This window comes from Centrocercus urophasianus, unplaced genomic scaffold, assembly GCF_019232065.1.
Source record: "Centrocercus urophasianus isolate 14NV4802_14NV808 unplaced genomic scaffold, USGS_Curo_1.0 seq_10, whole genome shotgun sequence".
NCBI lineage: Eukaryota > Metazoa > Chordata > Aves > Galliformes > Phasianidae > Centrocercus > Centrocercus urophasianus.
Genome location: NW_024884142.1, coordinates 17,814,745 through 17,835,191, shown reverse-complemented (window position 1 = coordinate 17,835,191; position 20,447 = coordinate 17,814,745). Strand labels below are relative to the sequence as shown.

Sequence of the window (20,447 nt, the reverse complement as noted above, 5' to 3'; positions counted from 1 at the left end):
CAAATGGCATAAATAGGCAAAATTAAATTGAGAATGATTCTAAACCGATCTAAATCAACAGTTGAATCTCAAATATGTCCAGATCAAATGAGTTAAAGTTGATTGAACATAATTTAAATAATCAGTATTCTAATGATATAATAATTTTTGTGGATTTAAGATGATTTTTGTTTCAGTTTTCATAAATTTATCTATATATTCATTTGGTATTACTATTTAATTGCCATCCTTTTCTCCACCCAGCTAATGCTCAGCCTTAATCTTAATTAGAAGTAATGGAACCTAACAGAATTTAGTTTGTGTCCATATACTTTTGTCTGTTTCAAGCATAATACATTTAGATTTTATGCCTGTGAGAGCATGTAAAGAGATTGGGTAAAAAAATCAATGTGTTGTGTTGGCTGGGATCTGTTAAAAATTGTCTATGTGATAGATCAGGGGAAATATAGAGTGAAACTGAAGAAGCTGCCTTTGCATTAGCCTTTTAGGAAATACATATGTCATGTAAAAACAATAAAATAAAATCAGGTAATCTGGTAGATTTGAGCTAAGATAATGTTTTGTTTACTTGAAGATATTGCTGTAATTCCCTTTCAAGCCATGTTTGTGTGATCATAGGAATTAGGTTATGTTCTTACCTCATGTTAGCTCGTGCTTGGTACCTAAAACCATGATAGTGCTAATGAAGGTGAAATTTGTATGGTTTCAACTGTATTCCTGCTGGTGAATGTACATCTGCTTATTAGAGCTTGCCTTCACCTGCCAGCATGTGAAGTCTACCATCTCTCTGGATTTTCATGAGGATTTTCTTAATTACTATGTTTATGTTCTGTGTCTGTACTGCAGAGCAGCTGTGCTCCTGGTCTCCTGGCAGAGACAGTGAAGGTGTATGGAGCACACTACAGGACATAGATTTATTGGAGAATAGTTCCCTTTCTGGTCATGATGCATCTCGATTCTGTCTCTAAATGCGGTTTCTTTCCTTGGAGGCGATTTCCATATTTCTCTTGTGTTTTTTTTGCTTGTGAGTGTAAGAAGCTTCTTCCATCTCACACTGAACTGATCCAAAAGTGGTAGTTTCTCCTTGGAAATTCTTGCACATGGTGTTTATCTCACTGTTTACCTATTTGGAGAAAAAAAATGTATGCAAGCTGTTTGTTTCTGCTAACTGCTAAGAGGCATAAGATTGAAGTGAGTGGCTTTAGGACTTCTTCGTTATGTGGATGTCTTTAAGAAGGGTTTCATATTTGGCTAATGGTAACTTCCTGAACATTACTGTATCAAGAGAAGGTGATGGTGGTGGGAGCTGCTACCTTCTGGACGTACCATGTATATAAGAGTAAGTATTATCCATTCTGCTTTTCAAAGAGCCTAATGTTCCATATGCCGTATTACAGAGGCTGCGTTATAACTTAATTTATTTTTCTACAGATTTTAAGGAATAAGGAGGCATCAGTGCGGGAGGCATATTCAGATCTAATGGCACAGAAAAATAGCACAACTGATGAGAACAGAAAACTCATGGGAAAGGTAAAAGCACTTGAGGAGATGCTGGAGAATGTGAAGAAACAAAAAATCCAAGTGGAACAGGAGCTCCCCAAACTGAGGGAAGCTGCAGAAAATGAACGGAAGAAGCAGCAAAAGGATATGGAAGAGATCTGTCTTCAAAAGACCAAGGCTGAGCAAGAAGCAAAACAGTGTCGTATGGATCTAGAGAACGTTGAGAAAGAGAAAGCAGATGCAAAGCAGGAGTTGGAGTGTGTAAGGCAGCTCATTTTTCAGGCAGAGACACAAAGAAATATATTGGAAGAAAATCTTCGAGCTTTTCGAAATCAAATAGAAGAAAGCACCTTTACCAGAAGAAATCTTGAAGAACATTTAAGAAGGAAAGATACTAATCTTCATGATTTAGAGCAGCAAAAAAAAACCCTCATGCAGGAGCTGAAGCAAAAAACAGAAGGAGAGGAGAAACTTATGAAACTGATAAAGCAAATGGAGGAAGATCTTGAGTTTAAAGGGTATCTATCAGAAATAAACCTGCAAGCAAAAGAGAAGACTGAAACCAAAAGGAAAGTTGTTGGAGGCAGGTACACTGTGACTAGAGAAACTTCCCTGCCAACTTACACAGCTGGGCAAGGCAGCCAGTGTAGGATTGATTCTGAAATTACAAGTTTCCAGAAGAAACAAGAAGCAAAAAAAGTAGAAGAGCTTAAGCATAAGGTGGATGAGCTAATCCTTGCTAACAAAAAAGCTGATAAAACCATAAAAGACCTCAAATATGAATTAAATGAAATCGAGCTTCAGAAATCATCAACAGAAGAAAAGTGTCGTTTATTAAAAGAAAAATTAGATGAAGCCAATAGTGAACTTAAATGCCTAAAAATCAAATTGGAGGAAAAAGACCAAGTAGAGCAAAGCTATCTGCAACAGCTGAAAGAACTTGACAAGCAACTACATAGAACCACAAGTAAAGCTGAAGAGGTAATGCAAGAAGCTATAGATCTTAAGCAAATTAAGATGAACTATCAGGAGGAACTGAAATCTGTTCAGCAGGAAAAGATACAACTAAAAAGAGAAGTAGAGGAATTAAGTAGATCACAAGCAAAAACTGAAATCACTATCAAACATTTAAATTCACAAATCAGTTCTCTTCAAAAAGAGACACTGGAAGCTGAACACAGAATGCAGTCATGCAAAGGAGAAGCAAATTATCTTCAAGACCAGTATAAGAAAATTCAGGAGCAATTGCTTCATAAAACAAGAAAAGAAGAAGAAAACCTGCAGGAAATTCAGATGCTAAAGAATGAATTAGCCAAGAGCAATCAGATGTCGGAAACATTGAAACGAAAGATAGAGGATCTTAATAAATGGAATACTGAAACAAAACTACGGATGAAGCAAATTCAATCCGAGTCAGAGAAGATGACTTTGGAAAAACAAAGTATTCAGAGGAAAAATGATGCATTAAAAACCCTAGCAGATGGTTTCAAAGAGCAACTGCGTACAACAAATGAACAACTGCACAAACAAACCATTATGGAGCAAGAATTCATATGTAAGATCAAAAGCCTAGAAGATGATCTTGGTAAAACAAAAGACTTAGTTAGTGAATATAAACAGAAATCTGATAAACAAAATGCTTCTGCTCTAACCGCTGACCTAGAGATTAAAAATCTAAATGCCCAAGTGTGTGCTCTAACCACAGAAAAGAGAGTGAATGAGCAGAAAATACAGCTGCAAGAAGTTCATATACAAGAGCTAAGTAGTAAACTAAAAAAATTACAGGACGAACTGCATCAGAAGACTCTGGATGAACAAATGGCACGCAAGAAAATGATTCTGTTTCAGGAAGAGTCAATCAAATTTAAGCACTCGGCAGAGGAATTCAGGAAGAAAGTAGAAAAATTACTGGAATCTCATAGCATCACAGAAAAGGACATTTCTGGCATAAAATTAGAGTGTGTTGCTCTTCAACAGGAAAAACATTTGGCTGAGGAAAGCATCATGCTGTACAAGAAACAGATTGAAGATCTGCAAGAAAGGCTTAAAAAATGTCAAGAACAACTACAACAAGGAAAGCATGCTGAAATGGACTATCATCAGAAGTGCAGGAAACTTGAGGAAGAGTTGGAAGTGCAGAAGCACCTGGTTGAGGATGTGAAACAGAAGATGGACCTGCAGGTCAAGGAAAGTGAACATAGGTTTCTTTTGTTTCAGAATGAACTTCAACAGGACAATAAAATCAAAGATTGTGGATTTAAAATGAGCTGTGAGAGAAGAGGAAATGAATTGAATTACCTGAATGACAGCTCATCTAGGGAATCTGAACAGCATCCTTCACATGTAAGACCTTGTTCACCTTTGTTAAGGCAGAAACAAGAGAGAACAAGTTTTAAATCTGATCAAATAGAAGAAAATACACTGTATGTGAGTGCTGATGATACAATACCAAGGGAGGTGCAGTTCCAGATGTCAAGAATAAATCAATCACTAGAAGATGCAAGATCACAATCCTATACAGAGTTTGTTTCTCAAACAAGTACGCAGTTCCAGATAACCTTTGATAAATCAAGTGAAATCACTGGAATATCTGAAAGAGACAAATTGAGAAACAGGAACCTACACAGTTCCAGACAAACAAGTAGGCCTGGAGAAGACATGAAACTTGAATTAGGATTAGTAAAAGTGCATCCCTTGGAGGTATACAATAAATTTTGTGAGGGTTTGCCTTCCTAGTGGTGGCTCTTACTATTCTATTTTTTATTTATGCTCTATCACTATTCTTTGTTCTCTCTCATGTTTCTTATGCTCATATGTTGGTGAAGGGGACCTCTTCATTTTCACTTTGTTGCTCAGCTTTTCGTTAAACCATTGTAGCAGGCTTGTTAATATCCAGGAAACACATTATTTTATGTGGTTTGTTGGAAATAAGATTTCACATACACCATTGTGTCATCATTGGTCAAAATGAGCTTTGCTTAACAGTGCTAAGTTCATCTAATAACAACAAATCTTGATGCTTAATCTAATCCTATTCTGATTGCTGAATAAACATTTGAAATGATGAATGCATTCTAAATCTCTAGCTATTTATATTTCTGTGCTGTTCAATGCTGATAACAGATCTCCTTTCTAATATATTCAGGTTCTCCTTTTTGTTTCTCTGGTGGTGGATTTAGAACTGAATTATGTGCAGCAAAGTTTTGCAGATCTATTTCTCACTGTGTCAAAAAATTCCTATTTACAGATAGCGAAGAACAAGCAGTATGACATGCATGTTGAAGTTACAACATTAAAACAAGAGAATGACAAGACATTTGGTAATGAAGAGAGAATGTTTGAGGGATACAAAACATCTGAAGGGTTTAGGAGAGAAGACTTTGCAAAGATGAATTCTTTCTTAGGAGAAGAGATTTTGAGAACTGTTGATATTGCTACTCAGTTGGAATGTTTTCCAGAAGAATATGATGATATTAAATTTCAAGGTCTTCGACGTGATGTAACTGCCAGACAATTGATTGAAGTTAAACTTCTAGACAGGCTTACTGTTGAGCATCTCCATTCAGGGCAGAAAACTATTGACGAGGTTCAGAAAAGTCTTGAAAAATTTTTAACTAAACCTACAGCTATAGCTGGAGTGTACCTTGAATCCAGCAAAGAAATACTGTCTTTTTCTTTAGCAACAAAGAGAAGAATCATAGGGAAGGCAGTGGCATTAGCATTTTTAGAGGCCCAAGCAGCTACTGGTTTCATCATTGATCCTACAACAGGTCAGAAATTCTCTGTTGATGATTCAGTTGTTAGAGGGCTTGTAGATAGTGAATTCAAGAGTAGACTGCATGAAGCAGAAAAAGCTGTTTTGGGATATTGCTGTTCTGGTAAAGTGGTATCTGTGTACCAAGCTATGGAAGCTCGACTTCTAGAAAGAAAAAAGGGTAAAAATATCCTTGAAGCTCAAATTGCAACTGGGGGGGTTATTGACCCCATAAGAAGTGTTCGTGTACCTCCAGAAACTGCAGTGCAGCTTGGCTTGCTTAATAATACGATTCTGAAGTTTTTGCATGAACCTTCTAGTAATGTGAAATGTTTTCATAATCCAAACAACAGGAAAGCTATGTACTACTGTGATTTGCTAAAAATGTGCTTGTTCAGTGTTAGCAGTAATTGTTTACTGCTTCCAATTGGTGAAAGGAGAATAAGCAGCCCATCGGCAGAGAAAAGTCATAGAATTTCTGTAGTAGACATCAAAACAGGAGCTGAAATGACTTCCTATGAGGCTTATAAAAAAAGAAGTGTTGATAAAGCTACGTATCTTGAGCTTTCAAAACAGGAATTTGATTGGAAGGAGTCTACGTGTTTTGATTCAGATGGGAGTTCTTTTATTTTGCTTACAGACCATAAAACTGGTGTGCAGTTAAATATTGAGGACGCCATCAATCAGGGTAGAATTGACAGAGCATTAGTCAATAAATACAAAGAGGGCTTAATCACAGTTAGTGAGTTGGGAGATATTTTACTTAGCAGTTCACAACCAAAGAAAGACCTAAACAGTCCAATCGCAGGATTTTGGCTTTCTGAAACCAATGAAAGAATTCCAGTTTTAAAAGCCTCACGCAGAAATCTGGTAGATAGAGTTACAGCCCTCAGATGTCTTGAAGCTCAGGTCAGCACAGGAGGCATAATTGATCCATTCACTGGGAAAAAGTACAGTGTTTCAGAAGCTTTGCAAAGGGAATTAATTGATGATGGTTGTGCCAAGCAGATTCAGCAATGTGAACTAATCTTTACAGGGATCATTCACCCTGTAAGGAATACAGTTATGTCAGCTGTTGAAGCTATGAGTACAAATGCCCTAGACAAGGAAATGGGTATGCGCTGCCTGGAGTATCAGTACCTGACTGGTGGGTTGATAGATCCGAAATCTCATTCCAGATTGACAATGGAAGATGGGATTAAGTGTGGTGTTATTGATGCCATCACAGCTACAAAGGTGAAAGATGAAGATTTGTATGTTAAAGTTATCACATGCCCCAAAACAAAGAAGAAGCTAACCTACAAAGAGGCTTTAGAGAGTGCTGTTTTTGATTGCCACACTGGCCTACGATTGTTAGAAGCAGCTCAGCCCATGAAAACAGGAATTTCTAGTCTGTACTATGCTTCATAATAGAGATGATAGTACTTATTTGAGGCCTGATTTAAAATCGATTCAAGTTAAGGAAAAGGTCTACAATGACTTCTATGAAAGTTGTAGATCATGTTGTCTGATGGAGTTGCTTTGAAACTAATTAGTTTAAACAGCTAATTAGTATACACTGGTAACCTGGAATTAGGTATTACTTGCTATAAAGTGTAAATCTTTAGGTAAAGTAAGGCAAATTAGTAATGTCAAAAAGCAGAGTGTGTTCAGGGTGTATCCGAAGGCTTTATCAGATGTTACCTTCATGTAGGCATTATAAACTGGAAGTTACAAATCAGTGAAGCTACTGTATATGTGGAATGCATACATTTAGGTGAGACGAGTCAGATTCTTCCATTAAAAACTGAAGAGAGTGCCCATTTTGTGAGTGAAGACAATGCAGTATTTCATACAATTACTTCATTTAGTATTACAAATCAGTTTGCAAATGTAATTTATTGTACAAGGGTGGCAAAACAGTGTACAAGAGTTAAATCTGCAATTCAGTAAGCAAGCAAATATTTTTTCTCACACTGATATTTTATTAATTTAATGGGCTACTCACATCATAAAATTTCATATCCTGTTTTTTTTTTCCCTACACTTCAGGTAACTTAACAGTATTTTTTTGTACTTTAATAGGCAAATGAATTACAGTTGCATGTCCAGTTAAAAAAAAATCCATTGAAATAAAATATTTTCATTTTCACTTGTTGCACATGGAAGGGCTCAGATGTGTTTTCTAAGTATTGCTAAACTTCAAACTACTGACATATTGTGTTACTATGAAAAACATATGTATTTTCCTATGCAGAAAAGTACAATTTTACTTTTATTGTCCTTGTTTCTGTTGACATAGAAGCAATGTATTCTTCTGAGCTGTAATTTAGTAATCCATGTCTATAGATTGGTGATACTGATATCCTATGCTGGCTGTAGATATCCACTCCTGAGGGTAATGCAAAGGCAGCAATTCAGAGATGCTTTATATGCAAATGTTGTTTAGGTTTCATCTGCTGAGTAATTGCCTGTGCTTTTTCTTCATATCAATCATTGTGTAATGAATGTACATGTGTATGAATAAGCATTTCTTGATTAGGAATCTTTTGAGGAATTGTTCTGTTAATGTCAATAACAATGTGGCATTTTTGTTCCTACATCAAAGTGTCGTAGTAATGCATGTGGTAATAATAAAAGAAAATCACTTTAAGGGTATGTGGTAATACTGCCATTTTGGTAGAACTGTGTTTCTATTGATAAGAATGTTAAATATTCCTACAACTTACATTTACACGTGTTTTACAATTTGTGATGCTCATCAGAGGTCAATGGAAGAAGAAAAAAAAGAACACGTTGAGAAGGCTGGGGATTTACTGAAATGGGTGTCAAACCTCAGCAAGACACTCAGCAAAGAAGGAGGAGAAAAGGCTGAAAAAACAGATTTGCCTAAGCAGCAGGTACACAGATGTCTTTTAGTAAAATAACACTTCCCTTTTTGGCTTTTTGCATTTATTGAAATGACAAAATATTCCATAAGTATTGTTTTATTCTCCATATCGCCATCCACATTTTACTAAAATGTAATTTTGTGTTTGGCTGTGAATGGAGGATTGGATAAATACTCAGGGATACAAATGTTACTCTGGAACGAGTAGAAGCTGCCTTTTGCATCGCAAGTGTACAGTGCAAAATGTCAATTTAGAGAAGCTGTGCTCTGCACACCACAATTTGACTGTTATAAAGGGACAGTACAGCAGTAGTAGTTCTGCTGCCTGCTCCTACAGTAGTTCAGTCAATCAGCCTGGTGACTTCTACCCTGACACCAAGATGGAGAATGTTCACAGGAGAGGCCTTTGAGCCAAGTTTCTTCTCATTTTCTATTAAAAAGTTATTTCAGGTGTTCTTACAGGATGGCTTATGAAACAGTAGTTGAAAGTTTTTGAACAGATGCACATTCCTTTTCAAATCTGCTTCCTTAGGGCATACAGAGGGCGTTAGTGGGGCCCTTTTTAATACCACACTATTCCACAGGCTGCTGAAGGGGCCCATCTTGCACCCGTTTTTTTGGCAGATCTATTATTGTTGTGTGTATAGTTGTTAGTCTGACTGTGAATTTCCATCTCCGAAGTTTCATATAATTTCTAGTGGTTTCCTTGCTAGCTTTGTCATGCAAAATAGCTTAGTGACCTGAAAGGATTTCCAGAAATAAAGGCCTGCCTGCCCACTGAGCAGCAGAAAAACAGAGCGGTGTCTTTTCCACATCCTTCAGAAATAGTTTGGCTGGTCAGTTAATCCAAACTCGATTTTGGCACATCTTTCAAGCAACTTGATCCTGTGTTCTTATTTTGGACATTGGCATTGGTGTCAAACCTGCAGAGTTTGAACTTGCTGTCAGACAGCCCTGCAGCTGCCACCGGTGCTAACACACTGCTTATTTGTAGATGATGTGCTCCATAGTATAAAAGAGCAGATATATTTGGGGGACCAGTGCTAGTTCTGTAACTGACAGAAAACATTCAGTATTGGCTTTTTTTTGCTTCTCCTGTTGATGATAGTGGTGAAAGCCTTTGTTAGTGTTGGGCCAGCGCCATGCTCCTTGGAGCATCTAAGCCTACCACGAAAGCTACATTGGCATCTTCCCAGTACAGCTTGAGCCCTCAAGAAGTAACATGCAGGTTAGTTGTCTTGGCTTCCTCTTGCCACCTGCAGGCAGCTATTTCCTGAGGGTGTTCCCATTACAGCCTGTGAGATAGTGGGCACCATCCAGAGATGCCTAGCTTTGTATTCACTGTCTGACATGGATGCCTCAACACGTTTGGTACAAACCTGATAGCTAATTTTTATAGTTTTGTTGTTGTAGTTGTTTTATTTTGATAGCTGATGTTAGCTGAAGCACATTTCATACATACACTTGGGGGTGTTCTGAGGGGTAGCCATTGGGAACGGGGGTGGAGAAGCTGCTGCCAGTAGTGACGTAGCATATACAGCAATCATAGTGATGCCAGTACCCTGAGGAAAGGGAAACTCATGTCTTCTCATGTACAGCATTCTATGCTTGCTGTCCGTGTTTTTGCCCAAGCAGCACGAACTGTGGGACTGTGGCTTGCTGGTAGCGAATGCAAAGACATACTGTGTTCAAAACCTACTGATCAAGACAGAATTGTTGTGTCCCAGCCCACATGAACCTACGTTCCCAGGCACCTTCCCAGAGTTGACTTAGCACCTGCGTTGGATTTACCCCTGCCTTGTTAACAAAACCCTTGCCGCCCCTTCCCCCCACCTTTCCCTTTGTTTAACCAAAATCAAAGGTAGTGCTTTTGTCTGAAGAACTGCAGGCAGTTTCTCAGAAAAATTAAAAGATTAAATTATTGCAAGTTCCTCTGCTGGAACTAGAGCTTGAGTGGGAATGACACAAACGATAGAGGGAGAATTTTAATAAACAATTCATTTTTTTCTGAGTATCTAAATTTGCATTAATCTGTCAATGAATTTCGTGAAGTTTGAGGCCTTCTGATACGTTTTATAAAAAGTTACTCTCTCTTATTGTGGTGTGCAAGTTCTTGAGCATGGCCGTTATATACATATCTTTGTGAATTTACTTTAAACTTTGCCAGATACTCAGAGGTTTTAAATGATTAAGTTTTAAACAAGTAACATTTGAAATAAATTCAGTTTAGCTCACCAAATTGTTTTCTAACTCAGTTTATTTTACCAAAAGACCTAGTGCAATGATTTATCCAATAATAAATGAATTTCACAATAAGTAACATATGTCTAGGAACAGCTTCTTTCTCTTTTCTTTAATTTCAAGTTCCTACACTACTGAGTTCTGTCACACTTAGAAACATTGTGCTGTTTGTTTGCTTTTCTTTTTATATTTGTGCATAGTTAAATCTTGAACACTTGTTTATTTTTCAGATTTCCCTTGAAGAAATGTCAGTTAAGAAAGAACAAATAGCTGAAGCTCTGCAGACTACTCAGGCATTTTTAGCTAAACACAGTGACAAGTAAGGCATGCTTTTATTTTTCAAATAAATTAATGGAATCAGTACATACTGTTTGCTTATAAAGAAAGCATATTCACATGCTATAGTTCCAATTATACTTCACATACACATGTGTCAGATTTTGTTGTTATTGTTTTGTTTTTTAATAAAACTTTGTCAACCATTCTGGTTAAAGGTTGATTAAGTTTTGTTTATTTCAGGAGCTTGATTAGGTTTACGTACCTCTGTTCAACTTAAAGGGTGCAAGATCATCATTGACATTTGAAGTAAAAATAATTAACAAATTAAAAGTAAATCAATATTTCAATTTTATATCTCAAATTTGTTTCATTTTCATCTAAAGTTATTTAGAAGGGTCTGTGACAGAACAAGGGGAAATGATCTCAAACTAAAAGAGTGGAGATTTTGAAAAATGAAAAAAGTTTTTACAGTAAGAGTGATGAGGCATGGGAATAGGTTACTCAGAGATGTGGTTGTTGCCCCATCCCTGGGGGCATTCAAGGTTAGGCTGGACCAGGCTCTGAGCATCCTAATCTAGCTGCAGGTGTCCCTGTTCATTGCAAGGAAGTTGTACCAGCTGACCTTTAAAGGTCCCTTCTAACTTAAATGATTCCGTGAATCTTTGATTTTAGTACACTAGCAAATTGCTGAGGTACTTCATGACTACTTGCTACCCATCTTCACTGGTGATAAGTTGGCAAAGGAACATGCAAATGATAAAAGCTTTTGCTATCATTCAAAGTAAATTGTAGATTAGTTTAACCTTTTTTTTAATCTGAGTAGCTATAAACAGTTATAAACTTTTTTTTAAGTAAAGATTGGCAGACTAGAAATTATTTAAGAGACCTCCTCCTTATTTTTTTTGTTTGTTTGTCTGTTTCTTTTTTTAATAGAATGACAGATGAAGAGAGAGGTGAAATGGAAAAACAAGTCAAATCCCTCCAGGAGAGCTACAGTTTGTTAGCCAATGAAGCTTTGAAGCAGCTGCAGGAAGCACACTATTTGGATGATGAAAAGATGGAAGAAAAGGTAGCAAGATGGAAACTCGGATATCAGGGCCTTTTGAGTTTTACTGCATGGTTTTGAAACCATATGTGATGGGTGAAAAATGAAGCTGTAATTAACAGTGTGTCAAGGATTTTAAGGTTTAACTGACAAAGTTTTGTGTATTAGTTATGAAATACTGTGTGTTACCTTACCTGTGCATATGAATACTCCACTCATCAGGTTTTTTTGTGAAGAGTCTTGATAATGTGTGCCTTGCATGAAGAAAGATAAACATTCATTGCTTAACTCTTCTCATAAAAGCCATTCTTTGACTGCTATATAAGTCTGTGTCTGCCGCAGAAAGGACACCACAAAGTAACATGTTAATGTCTTCCATATATCCTTCAGAAGTGTCCTCAGAAGAAATCTACTTTCAGTTTTTCTTAAAATTTATCTGGATATAAAAATGAAAGTGCATAATAATGTTAGTGACCCTGAGACACTGTATCCATTTGCTAATAGATCTCAATCTTAAATATGGATTTCTGAAAAAAATGTTGCATATGAATTTTCTCGTTTGGAGGCAGTGTCTGTTTAATTACTTTAAATAATGTTGCCAAACTGACTTCATGCTTTCCATGCAAACTAAAAGCGTTATTTGGTGCTAGAATATCTGATTCCATAATGTTGGATGTATATACAGGAGTGCTGTATGCTGTAAACATGAATAGCATGGTTGTTTTGAATCACATACTGTTTCTGAAGTTCTAACATTTCACAGACATTTAGAGCATGAAAATTTGCCTTTCAGGTAGTATGTTCTATTTGCTCACTCTGCAATCATCTCTTCTACTGTCTTTCACTAACCCTATTTATGTATGCAAAGCATAGGTTTTTAATTCACAGATGCATGTTGATTTTAAATCTTTTATCACATCGTGTGCTGTTCAATGACTGACATAGATCACTTGTGCGTTTGAGCTGCTAACATTCACAGCATTCTTCCAGTCCTGGTAAGTACAAGTTCTTATGCTTATCATGCATTCAGAAGCAAAAGTAAATTTGAAATTGGTCTAAAATAGTGATACTTGTTCTTTTGTATTTCTTTTTAGGTGCATAAAGTCATTGCTGGTATCATTGACCAAACGACTGGAGAAGTCCATTCTATTTTTCAGTCTATTCTAAAAGGTTTTATTGACTATGACACTGGAGTTAGGTTGCTTGAGAATCAGCTGATCCTTACTGGAATAATTTCTCCAGAATTAGGAATATGTTATGATTTGGAAGAAGCTAAAGCTTGTGCCCTAATTGATGACCAGACTCTATTGCAGTTACAGGAATTAAATAATGCAAAGAAGCTTATTTCAGAGTCAACATTATCAAATCTTCCAGTTATATCAGCTTTAGAACAAGGTCTAATTTCAGAACCTTTGGCTATTAAAATTCTTGAGAATCAGCTTTCAAGTGGGCACTTGATTTTACCATCTACTGGAGAGCACCTGACTTTGCAGAATGCTTTCCAGAGAAACCTGATTTCTCCAGCATTATATGCAAAGCTTCTGGAAAGACAAGACACTTGTAAAGATCTCATAGACCCTAATTGTGCTGAAAAGATTTCCCTTGAGCAGATGCTTCATAGAAGCATAATACATGGTGAAACAGGGTTAAGACTCCTACCAGTGAAACCACAAGAAAAAGGTAGAGTCACACTCAAATGTGGAAGGAAAATAACTATTTTGAGAGCAGCCCATGAAGGACTCATTGACAGGGAAACAATGTTTAGGCTGCTGGGGGCTCAGATAATATCTGGAGGTATAATTGACCCTGAGTCAGGGAAGCAAATGACTGTGGAAGAGGCCGTGAGTCAAGGGATTATAGGTCAGGACACTGCTTGTGGAATCTTCACACATCAGGTTCAAACGGGTGGAATCCTTTGTCCAAATTCTGGGCAACGCTTGACTGTTGATGAAGCCATACAATGCAATTTAATATCATCTACCAGTGCACTGCTGGTGTTAGAAGCACAGAGAGGCTTTGTTGGACTAATATGGCCTGACACAGGTGAAATATTCCCCATATCAACATCTTTGCACCAAGAAATGATAACAAGTGAGCTGGCATTCAAAATTCTAAGTGATAGGCAGAAAATAGCTGCACTTTACATTCCAGAAACTTGTGAAGTACTCAGTCTAGACAGGGCTGCACAGTCAGGGTTAATAGACATCAATACTGTATCTATTCTGAACAGTGTGACTTTACCGGATAAAATGCCCGGTGTAGAAGAATTAGAATCCTCCTGTAAAAATGCTGCAAAATGGTTATCATCATATGAAGTCGTGTCATCTTTATTTCGTGACTGTGAAGAGGAACAGGAAGATTCTGGTACAGAAGACCCTGCATGTCTTAATTCAGACCAAGCTAAGAAATTGTTCATATCTTATCTGATGGTGAATAGTTATATGGATGCAAACACTGGAGGAAGACTTCTGTTATATGATGGACAATTGCAGGAAGCCATCAATATGTTTCTGGCAGGGGATAGTTCTGCATACACTACTGATGTGTCAGAAATGGCTTTCAACAACAAACACATAAGTCCAAAAGGAATTAATCTAAAGTCAGCTGGCAATGTCCACTTCAGTAATATTATAGGCAGTGTTCAAGGTGGTCCTTCAGGTGCTGAAAATACTTCTGATGACAAGAAGTTAATTCAGTTTGAAGATTTGGAGAATTATACGTGTTCACAGAGAAAAGATACATGTAGATCAGATGTTTGCAGTGATACTGGTACTGAACAATCACAGTTTACTGTGGAGATGCTGCTAAATAAACCTGCAGAACTTAAAAATGTAGAAAGTAACACTCAAAATTTCAGGAACAGAAATGCACTCGAGAGTCTTTTGGAGGATTCTGAGTGGACACCATTAGAAGTGTATAAGCATAATGATCAGAAAGCAAATTCAAGAAACACTGAAGGAGTTTTTCCAAATGACTCAAATCTAAATCTTATGTCAGATACAGAAAAAGAAGAGATTGTTATGACAGATAATCTGGGTAAGGAAAACAGAAATGATAAAACCTTATACAGTTCCTTGAGTGTGAATGACTTGTCAGATAATGAAATCTGGACAGACCAGGAAAAGACCTTCACAAAATACGAGCCTCATGTATTGCAACCTGACAGTTATAGAATGGCACTGGGTAATGTTGAGAAAGATGATTTTCAAGGAAGTTTTGGTTCATCCTTCAACACAGATACTGAATACAGAATTCCAGAAGAATCAGATAGTCAGTGTGGTGACACACTGCAATTTGAAGGTAATGGACACAGTGAACAACCTCCGCTGGACTACACTGATGTACATAATAGGCCATCTCTAGAGAGCTGTCCATATAGACATCGCAGGCAGTCTTTGGATGGTAGTACTGATTTCCAGAGTAAACTATGTCTAGAAAACAGTAGAGAAATACAGTGGAGGCCTTTGTTGGAGGCCAGTACTGTTACACATGATGGACCACCTGAGGGGGTCAGTGACAGCATGGCACAAAGCGTATCAGTAGAAGAAAACAATCTTGTGTTTGACAAGTTATTACCTGGAGACAGTAGTTCTGACTCATCACTAGAAGGGAGTGATAGCATCCCACAGGTTGAAAGTAGCTGCTCACAGCATGATTGTAGTGAGGCAGTCTCAGAAGAGGACAGCTCGCAGTTTGATGATGATGATGATGATGATGATGATGATGATGATGCCTATGAAACTCCTCAGGTTGATGATGATGACAGTGATTTCTATGGTACTCCACAATTTGATGATGATTCCTATGACACCCCTCAAGATGATGATGATTTTCGTACCTTACAGCTGGAGGATGATGATACACCAGAGCCAGAGAATGTTCCGTTAGGATTTCTAGAGGAGAGAGGTGGTCTGATAGCTCTGAGAGAAGAGAACAGCTCTTATGAGGAACTTCCAGCTAATGCTGGAGAGAACGTCCATTACATTAGAGACATAAATCAGACAGCTCTAACTGAGGGTGTTAATGTAGCTTCTACAACTGCTGAAACTTTGGAAACAGCCCCTGAAGAGGAAAGAGAAAGAACAAGGAACTTTGAAGAGGAACAAAAATTACCAGGTACTCTGGGCAGTGGAGAAAGAAGGGAGGGATGCTGTAGTTCTTTTCAGAAGAGGTATGAAACAAAAACACAGCGAGACAGAAACGAAGAAGATGAAATGAAAGCAGCAAGTGACTACTGTGAGTATGAATCGGAAGGAAAACAGGAGGAGGAAGACTATGATTATGACTATCTGGATTATGATAGTTATGATGACTCTGATACTGAGTCTGACAGTGAAGAAGAAATGGATACTTTTTATTCACATAATCAGTGTAAAAGCAGAGATGACCAGATGTTAATTCCTGCAGGGGACATAGAAAATAGAGAGGAAAATAATCAGAATATTGATGAGTATTGCTATTCTTTAGGCCACAAGACAGAGTATAATTTGCAATTCCAGTCTAATCATGGAAATGGAGAACTATCTTTGGGAAAATGTGAAACTGCATCAGATATCTGTGAGAAAAGATGCGTTGATACATGTATGGGCAAACAAGAAAGTGAACAAAAACCAGAAAATGACTACGGAACTTTTCCCAAAAATGAAAACATGTCAGAAGATACTACTGAGGATATTCAGTCTGAAAATACCTTTGACACGAAATGTATATCCTGTAAGAGTGAAGAAAATAATAAAACACACTTTCTTGATGATACTATGATATCTGACATTAGAGTAACACCTTTCCTCATTACAAAGCAAGCTACTGGAGATGATGAAAATACTAAGACAGATTTGCTTCTATCAGAACACTTTATTCACAGCATGAACAAAAGCTGTAGTACTGTGCCAGTGTTACATTTAGATCATGGGCAAAGACAAAAAGAAGCAGTATTTGCAGAGGAAAAAGCATTAAGTGATGTGGCTGGTTTGGAACAACTAAAGGCAAGTTCATCCCAAAAGGAGAGTAAATTCCTCACAGGTATGCATTATGCTAGTGATGATGTTAGTTCACTTTGTGACCGAGTACATCCAATTACCGACAAGAAGCATGGTGAAATAAGAAGAGATTTTGAAACTCTGGCAGAAAATGGAGTAAATATTGAAAAGGAATGTGGTGTCATGGAGCTAAATAAAAGTCCCATTCATATGGAAAGTCTTGGGGAAATATTTGATGCATCAACGGTTAAAGCTGATACAGAAATTATTTCAAATAATGAGAAAGTAAATATTGGTCAAACTTGGCCTGACGTTGAAAGGGGTGTGATATCAGCTGAATTTAAGAGAGATTTTAATATTTCATCTTCTCTAGAACAATGTACAGCAAGCTTAAAAGGAAAAGACAATTCAGAATTGGATGAAACTGAATCCTGTTGGCTTAAGGACATAGAAGAGGTGAAAAATAGTTTACAGAATGAAAAATTGAATGAAAAATTTCTGCTCAATATGGAAGAAATACATTCAAGAGAATTTAACACTTACTCCTTCCCCCCAACTGTTTCAGTGGAGCCAAAGGAAATTAGCATGACTAAGGAGACGTTGGTCTGTCAAAACCACAATGTTCTTAAAGACCTTTCAGAAAAAAAGGACAGCAATGGTGATGAATTTACGCTCATAAAAGCAGGTACCTCAGGAAGCACTGAGGATGCAAAAGAATCTGGGGATGAGATTGAAGCTCTACCTTCTGGGAATCATACACATTCCACTGATTTTTCTTCTGCAATTTTGAGCAGCACAGAGGCTGACTGGAATAATGTTGCCCAGAAAGAATCTGAAGCACTGAAAAACACGAAGGGAGAAAAGTTCATGGCCAGCGAGACTTCTTCCTTTGAAAATGGTTTCAAAAAACAATTATGCATGGAATCATTAGAAAACAAAATGGGACCTTCCAAAGATTTTCAAGTAAAGAAAGATTTTTCACAGTCACCAGAAATGCCTGACACACTAATGGAAGGCTTAAATAATATATTACAAAGGAAATTAAAATCGGGACATACTTACGGCAAGGAGGAAGGTGAACCACTATGTTACTCTGATACCAAAATTCTAATGCAAAATTTACTTAGAATGGTTGGAAGCACCCAGCTTGGAAGCAGCATGTTCAATGAGTCACAACTCAAGCAAACGAGCAGTACTGTTAGAGAGGCATTAATGGATACCACACCGTGCACAGACACAAAGGACGGTGATGCACTTTCATTGCTTTGGCCTGATTGCAGAAGTCCTGATCTTCTTCGTGATATTCTGCGGCGGGAATTCTGTAACCAGAAGATGAGTGATCCAGATGAAATGAAGAGTGAAATAGAACAAGAGGTGAATCTTACGGCTTCTGAACTTATGAAAATTTTCAAAATGTCATCTGGAGATGAAAGTAAGAGGAAATTAGAGGAGCTGATAAGTAGTTTGCTTACGAGCTCACAGGGTGCTGACATCACCACAGCACATGAAGGTAAAAGCAAAGTAGATAGGCTTTGTGCTCTTTTCTCAACAGAACAGTCAGAGTTTGGATCAGAAATTCCTAAAGAGAAAACATTGGCAGATGACACATCTGATGCTTGGAAAAGTGACCAGGAGCATGAGAAGACAGACAGCCTCTTCAGAGGCTTTACTGGGCCCGCTTACACGACAGAAACACTCCTGGATGACAATTCCACTAGCAAGGTATGTAACAACAGCTGGTATGTGCTGTGTGCCCTGTGTCAAAGGAATCACATGAATCTTTCCAATTGCTGGAGACAATAATTAAACTGGAAAAATAATTTCAAAAATAAATGATTTTAAACAATTAAAATTAGAATTAAAAGAAATTTTATTGCCTATTTTTAAATTGTCAGTTTCAAAAACCTTATTGTTTATTGTTAAAACCCATTTTCAGGTTGATGGAGAACAGGAATGTTTGAAGTTAAGAGACAAAATGCAAGAGCATTTGGCAGTGCTTCAAGAGGTGAAAAGACACCTAGAAAACCAGAAACCTATTAGTAGCAACCTGGAAGTACTAAAAGAACAATTGCAACAACTAGAGGTCAGTAAAGTATTCTTTATGCTTGTACTTCAGTGATGTAGCTAGTAGAAGACCTGAGATGGGGTGAGGAGTGAATTTGAATGTAATTAAGTAAACCAGATATAATGTCTTTCTTGCTTATTAGCTTAACACATTTTGAATATATGTTCTCTTTGTAGTCATTTGAATCAGGATTGGCTGCCTTTGCAATTATCCTAAAAAAGGACATGAAGTTGACAGAAGAATTCTTAAAGTTTCATCACAAAGATATTCCTGAAGCGAAACTTAAAGAGCTAAAGATAAGCTATGACTATCTGGAGGAAGCATTTTTGATGATCTGTGATATGTCTTCAAAACGAGCAAAACAAATAGTCTGTTCTGTTGACTTGGAAATGGTATGTTTTTATCAGTGTACATTTGTATGTTTTGTCTTACTTTTCTTAAGGTAATTCGGCTAACAATTTAAAAATTTTCTTTTAAATCTGTATATAAAGTGCATGCATGATTTCATTTAGTGTGAAATGTGTGAAAACGTGACAGGATTCCACATAAATAAATGAATATACAACTTCCCTTTCCTAGTCTAAGCTTGCAGAATTGCACCAGCAACTTTTAAGCAAACTCCAGACATTTTCAGACTGGATCACAGAACACAGTAAAATCATGAATGACTTCAAAGTGAATACCAATGACATAGAAGATATGAAGCAAAGCTTAAAGCTACTCAAAGTAAGTATTCTTTGTGGCTTGGTGCTTCTGGCAGCTGTTACTGTGTGGTATGAACTACTGGCTAGTATTTGTATAGCTGCTTACAAACCTGGGAGACGATTACTTGATGACCCACTGTACTGATCCACGTACTGTTGATTTGCTTTTTCTCCTTAGAATTTTTGGACATTTTGACTTCCTGAGAAAAGTATCAATTCTGCTTACATTTGTTATAATAAATCTCACCCTTCTTGGTAATCTAGTTGATGTTACAGATATTTCAATTATTAATATTAAATCTTTCAAAACATCTTTATTCATAAGATCCATTTTCTTTGCTGAAGTTTCATTAATTTTAATTAACTGTAATTAACTTGTGAGAAGAGGGGAAAAGATAATAAATAATCCCCACAACCTCTTAATTACCCACTTGAGTGAAGTGAGCTGTGAAAAACAAACCAGATGAATTTTTAGCAATGTTCATACACCTCTGTGTGTAAATGTAAAAAAAAAAAACAACGTAATTTTACTGCACTTTAATCGTGTTCCAGTTTGTGTTGTGTTATCATAGGGGCTGCAAGGAGTGCAGCTGTGGGCATAATTTGATACACTGCTGGAAATGAAGTTTTTCATTGTGGAGTTAAAAATGAGAATACACTCAAGTAAATATTTTAACATTTTTAGGTTAGACCTAGCACCTAGGAAACTTAAACCACACCTGCCATTTCATCAGTGTATATTCACCATAAATTCTCTATTGTTGAAGGGCAGCCAGTTTTCAGACATGCATTAGAAGGCAAAAGAAAGAATAGAGGTTTCCAAGGTCATTTTATTTATTATATGCTCATAGACTGTGCCAAAGGTAAACCATACACCAATTCAAATCCCTTGATGGAATGTGCCAGAGTGATTCTGACACAGGTTTGATTTACTGTGCCTGAAGTGTCTCTCAAAAGCACTTTGGAACAGGAGCTAAGTGCAGAAAGTAGTGACTGTGTGTTTTATTTGTG

General features: G+C 37.1%; 2 protein-coding genes across 2 annotated transcripts in view; both read left to right on the top strand.

Moving 5' to 3' along the window:
• Nucleotides 1–20,447, top strand: part of DST (dystonin) — a 293,027-nt gene that overhangs the window by 169,750 nt on the left and 102,830 nt on the right. The window contains 3 exon segments of the mRNA XM_042829656.1: nucleotides 7,999–8,133; nucleotides 10,595–10,683; nucleotides 11,577–11,712. Of these exon segments, the coding sequence (XP_042685590.1) occupies nucleotides 7,999–8,133; nucleotides 10,595–10,683; nucleotides 11,577–11,712 (360 nt within the window).
• Nucleotides 23–8,079, top strand: LOC122166123 (plectin-like). The gene is made up of 3 exons (XM_042829669.1): nucleotides 23–1,339; nucleotides 1,432–4,200; nucleotides 4,748–8,079. Exons 1-3 carry the CDS (start codon nucleotides 1,328–1,330, stop codon nucleotides 6,662–6,664), a joined length of 4,698 nt encoding a protein of 1,565 aa, XP_042685603.1. The 5' UTR covers nucleotides 23–1,327; the 3' UTR covers nucleotides 6,665–8,079.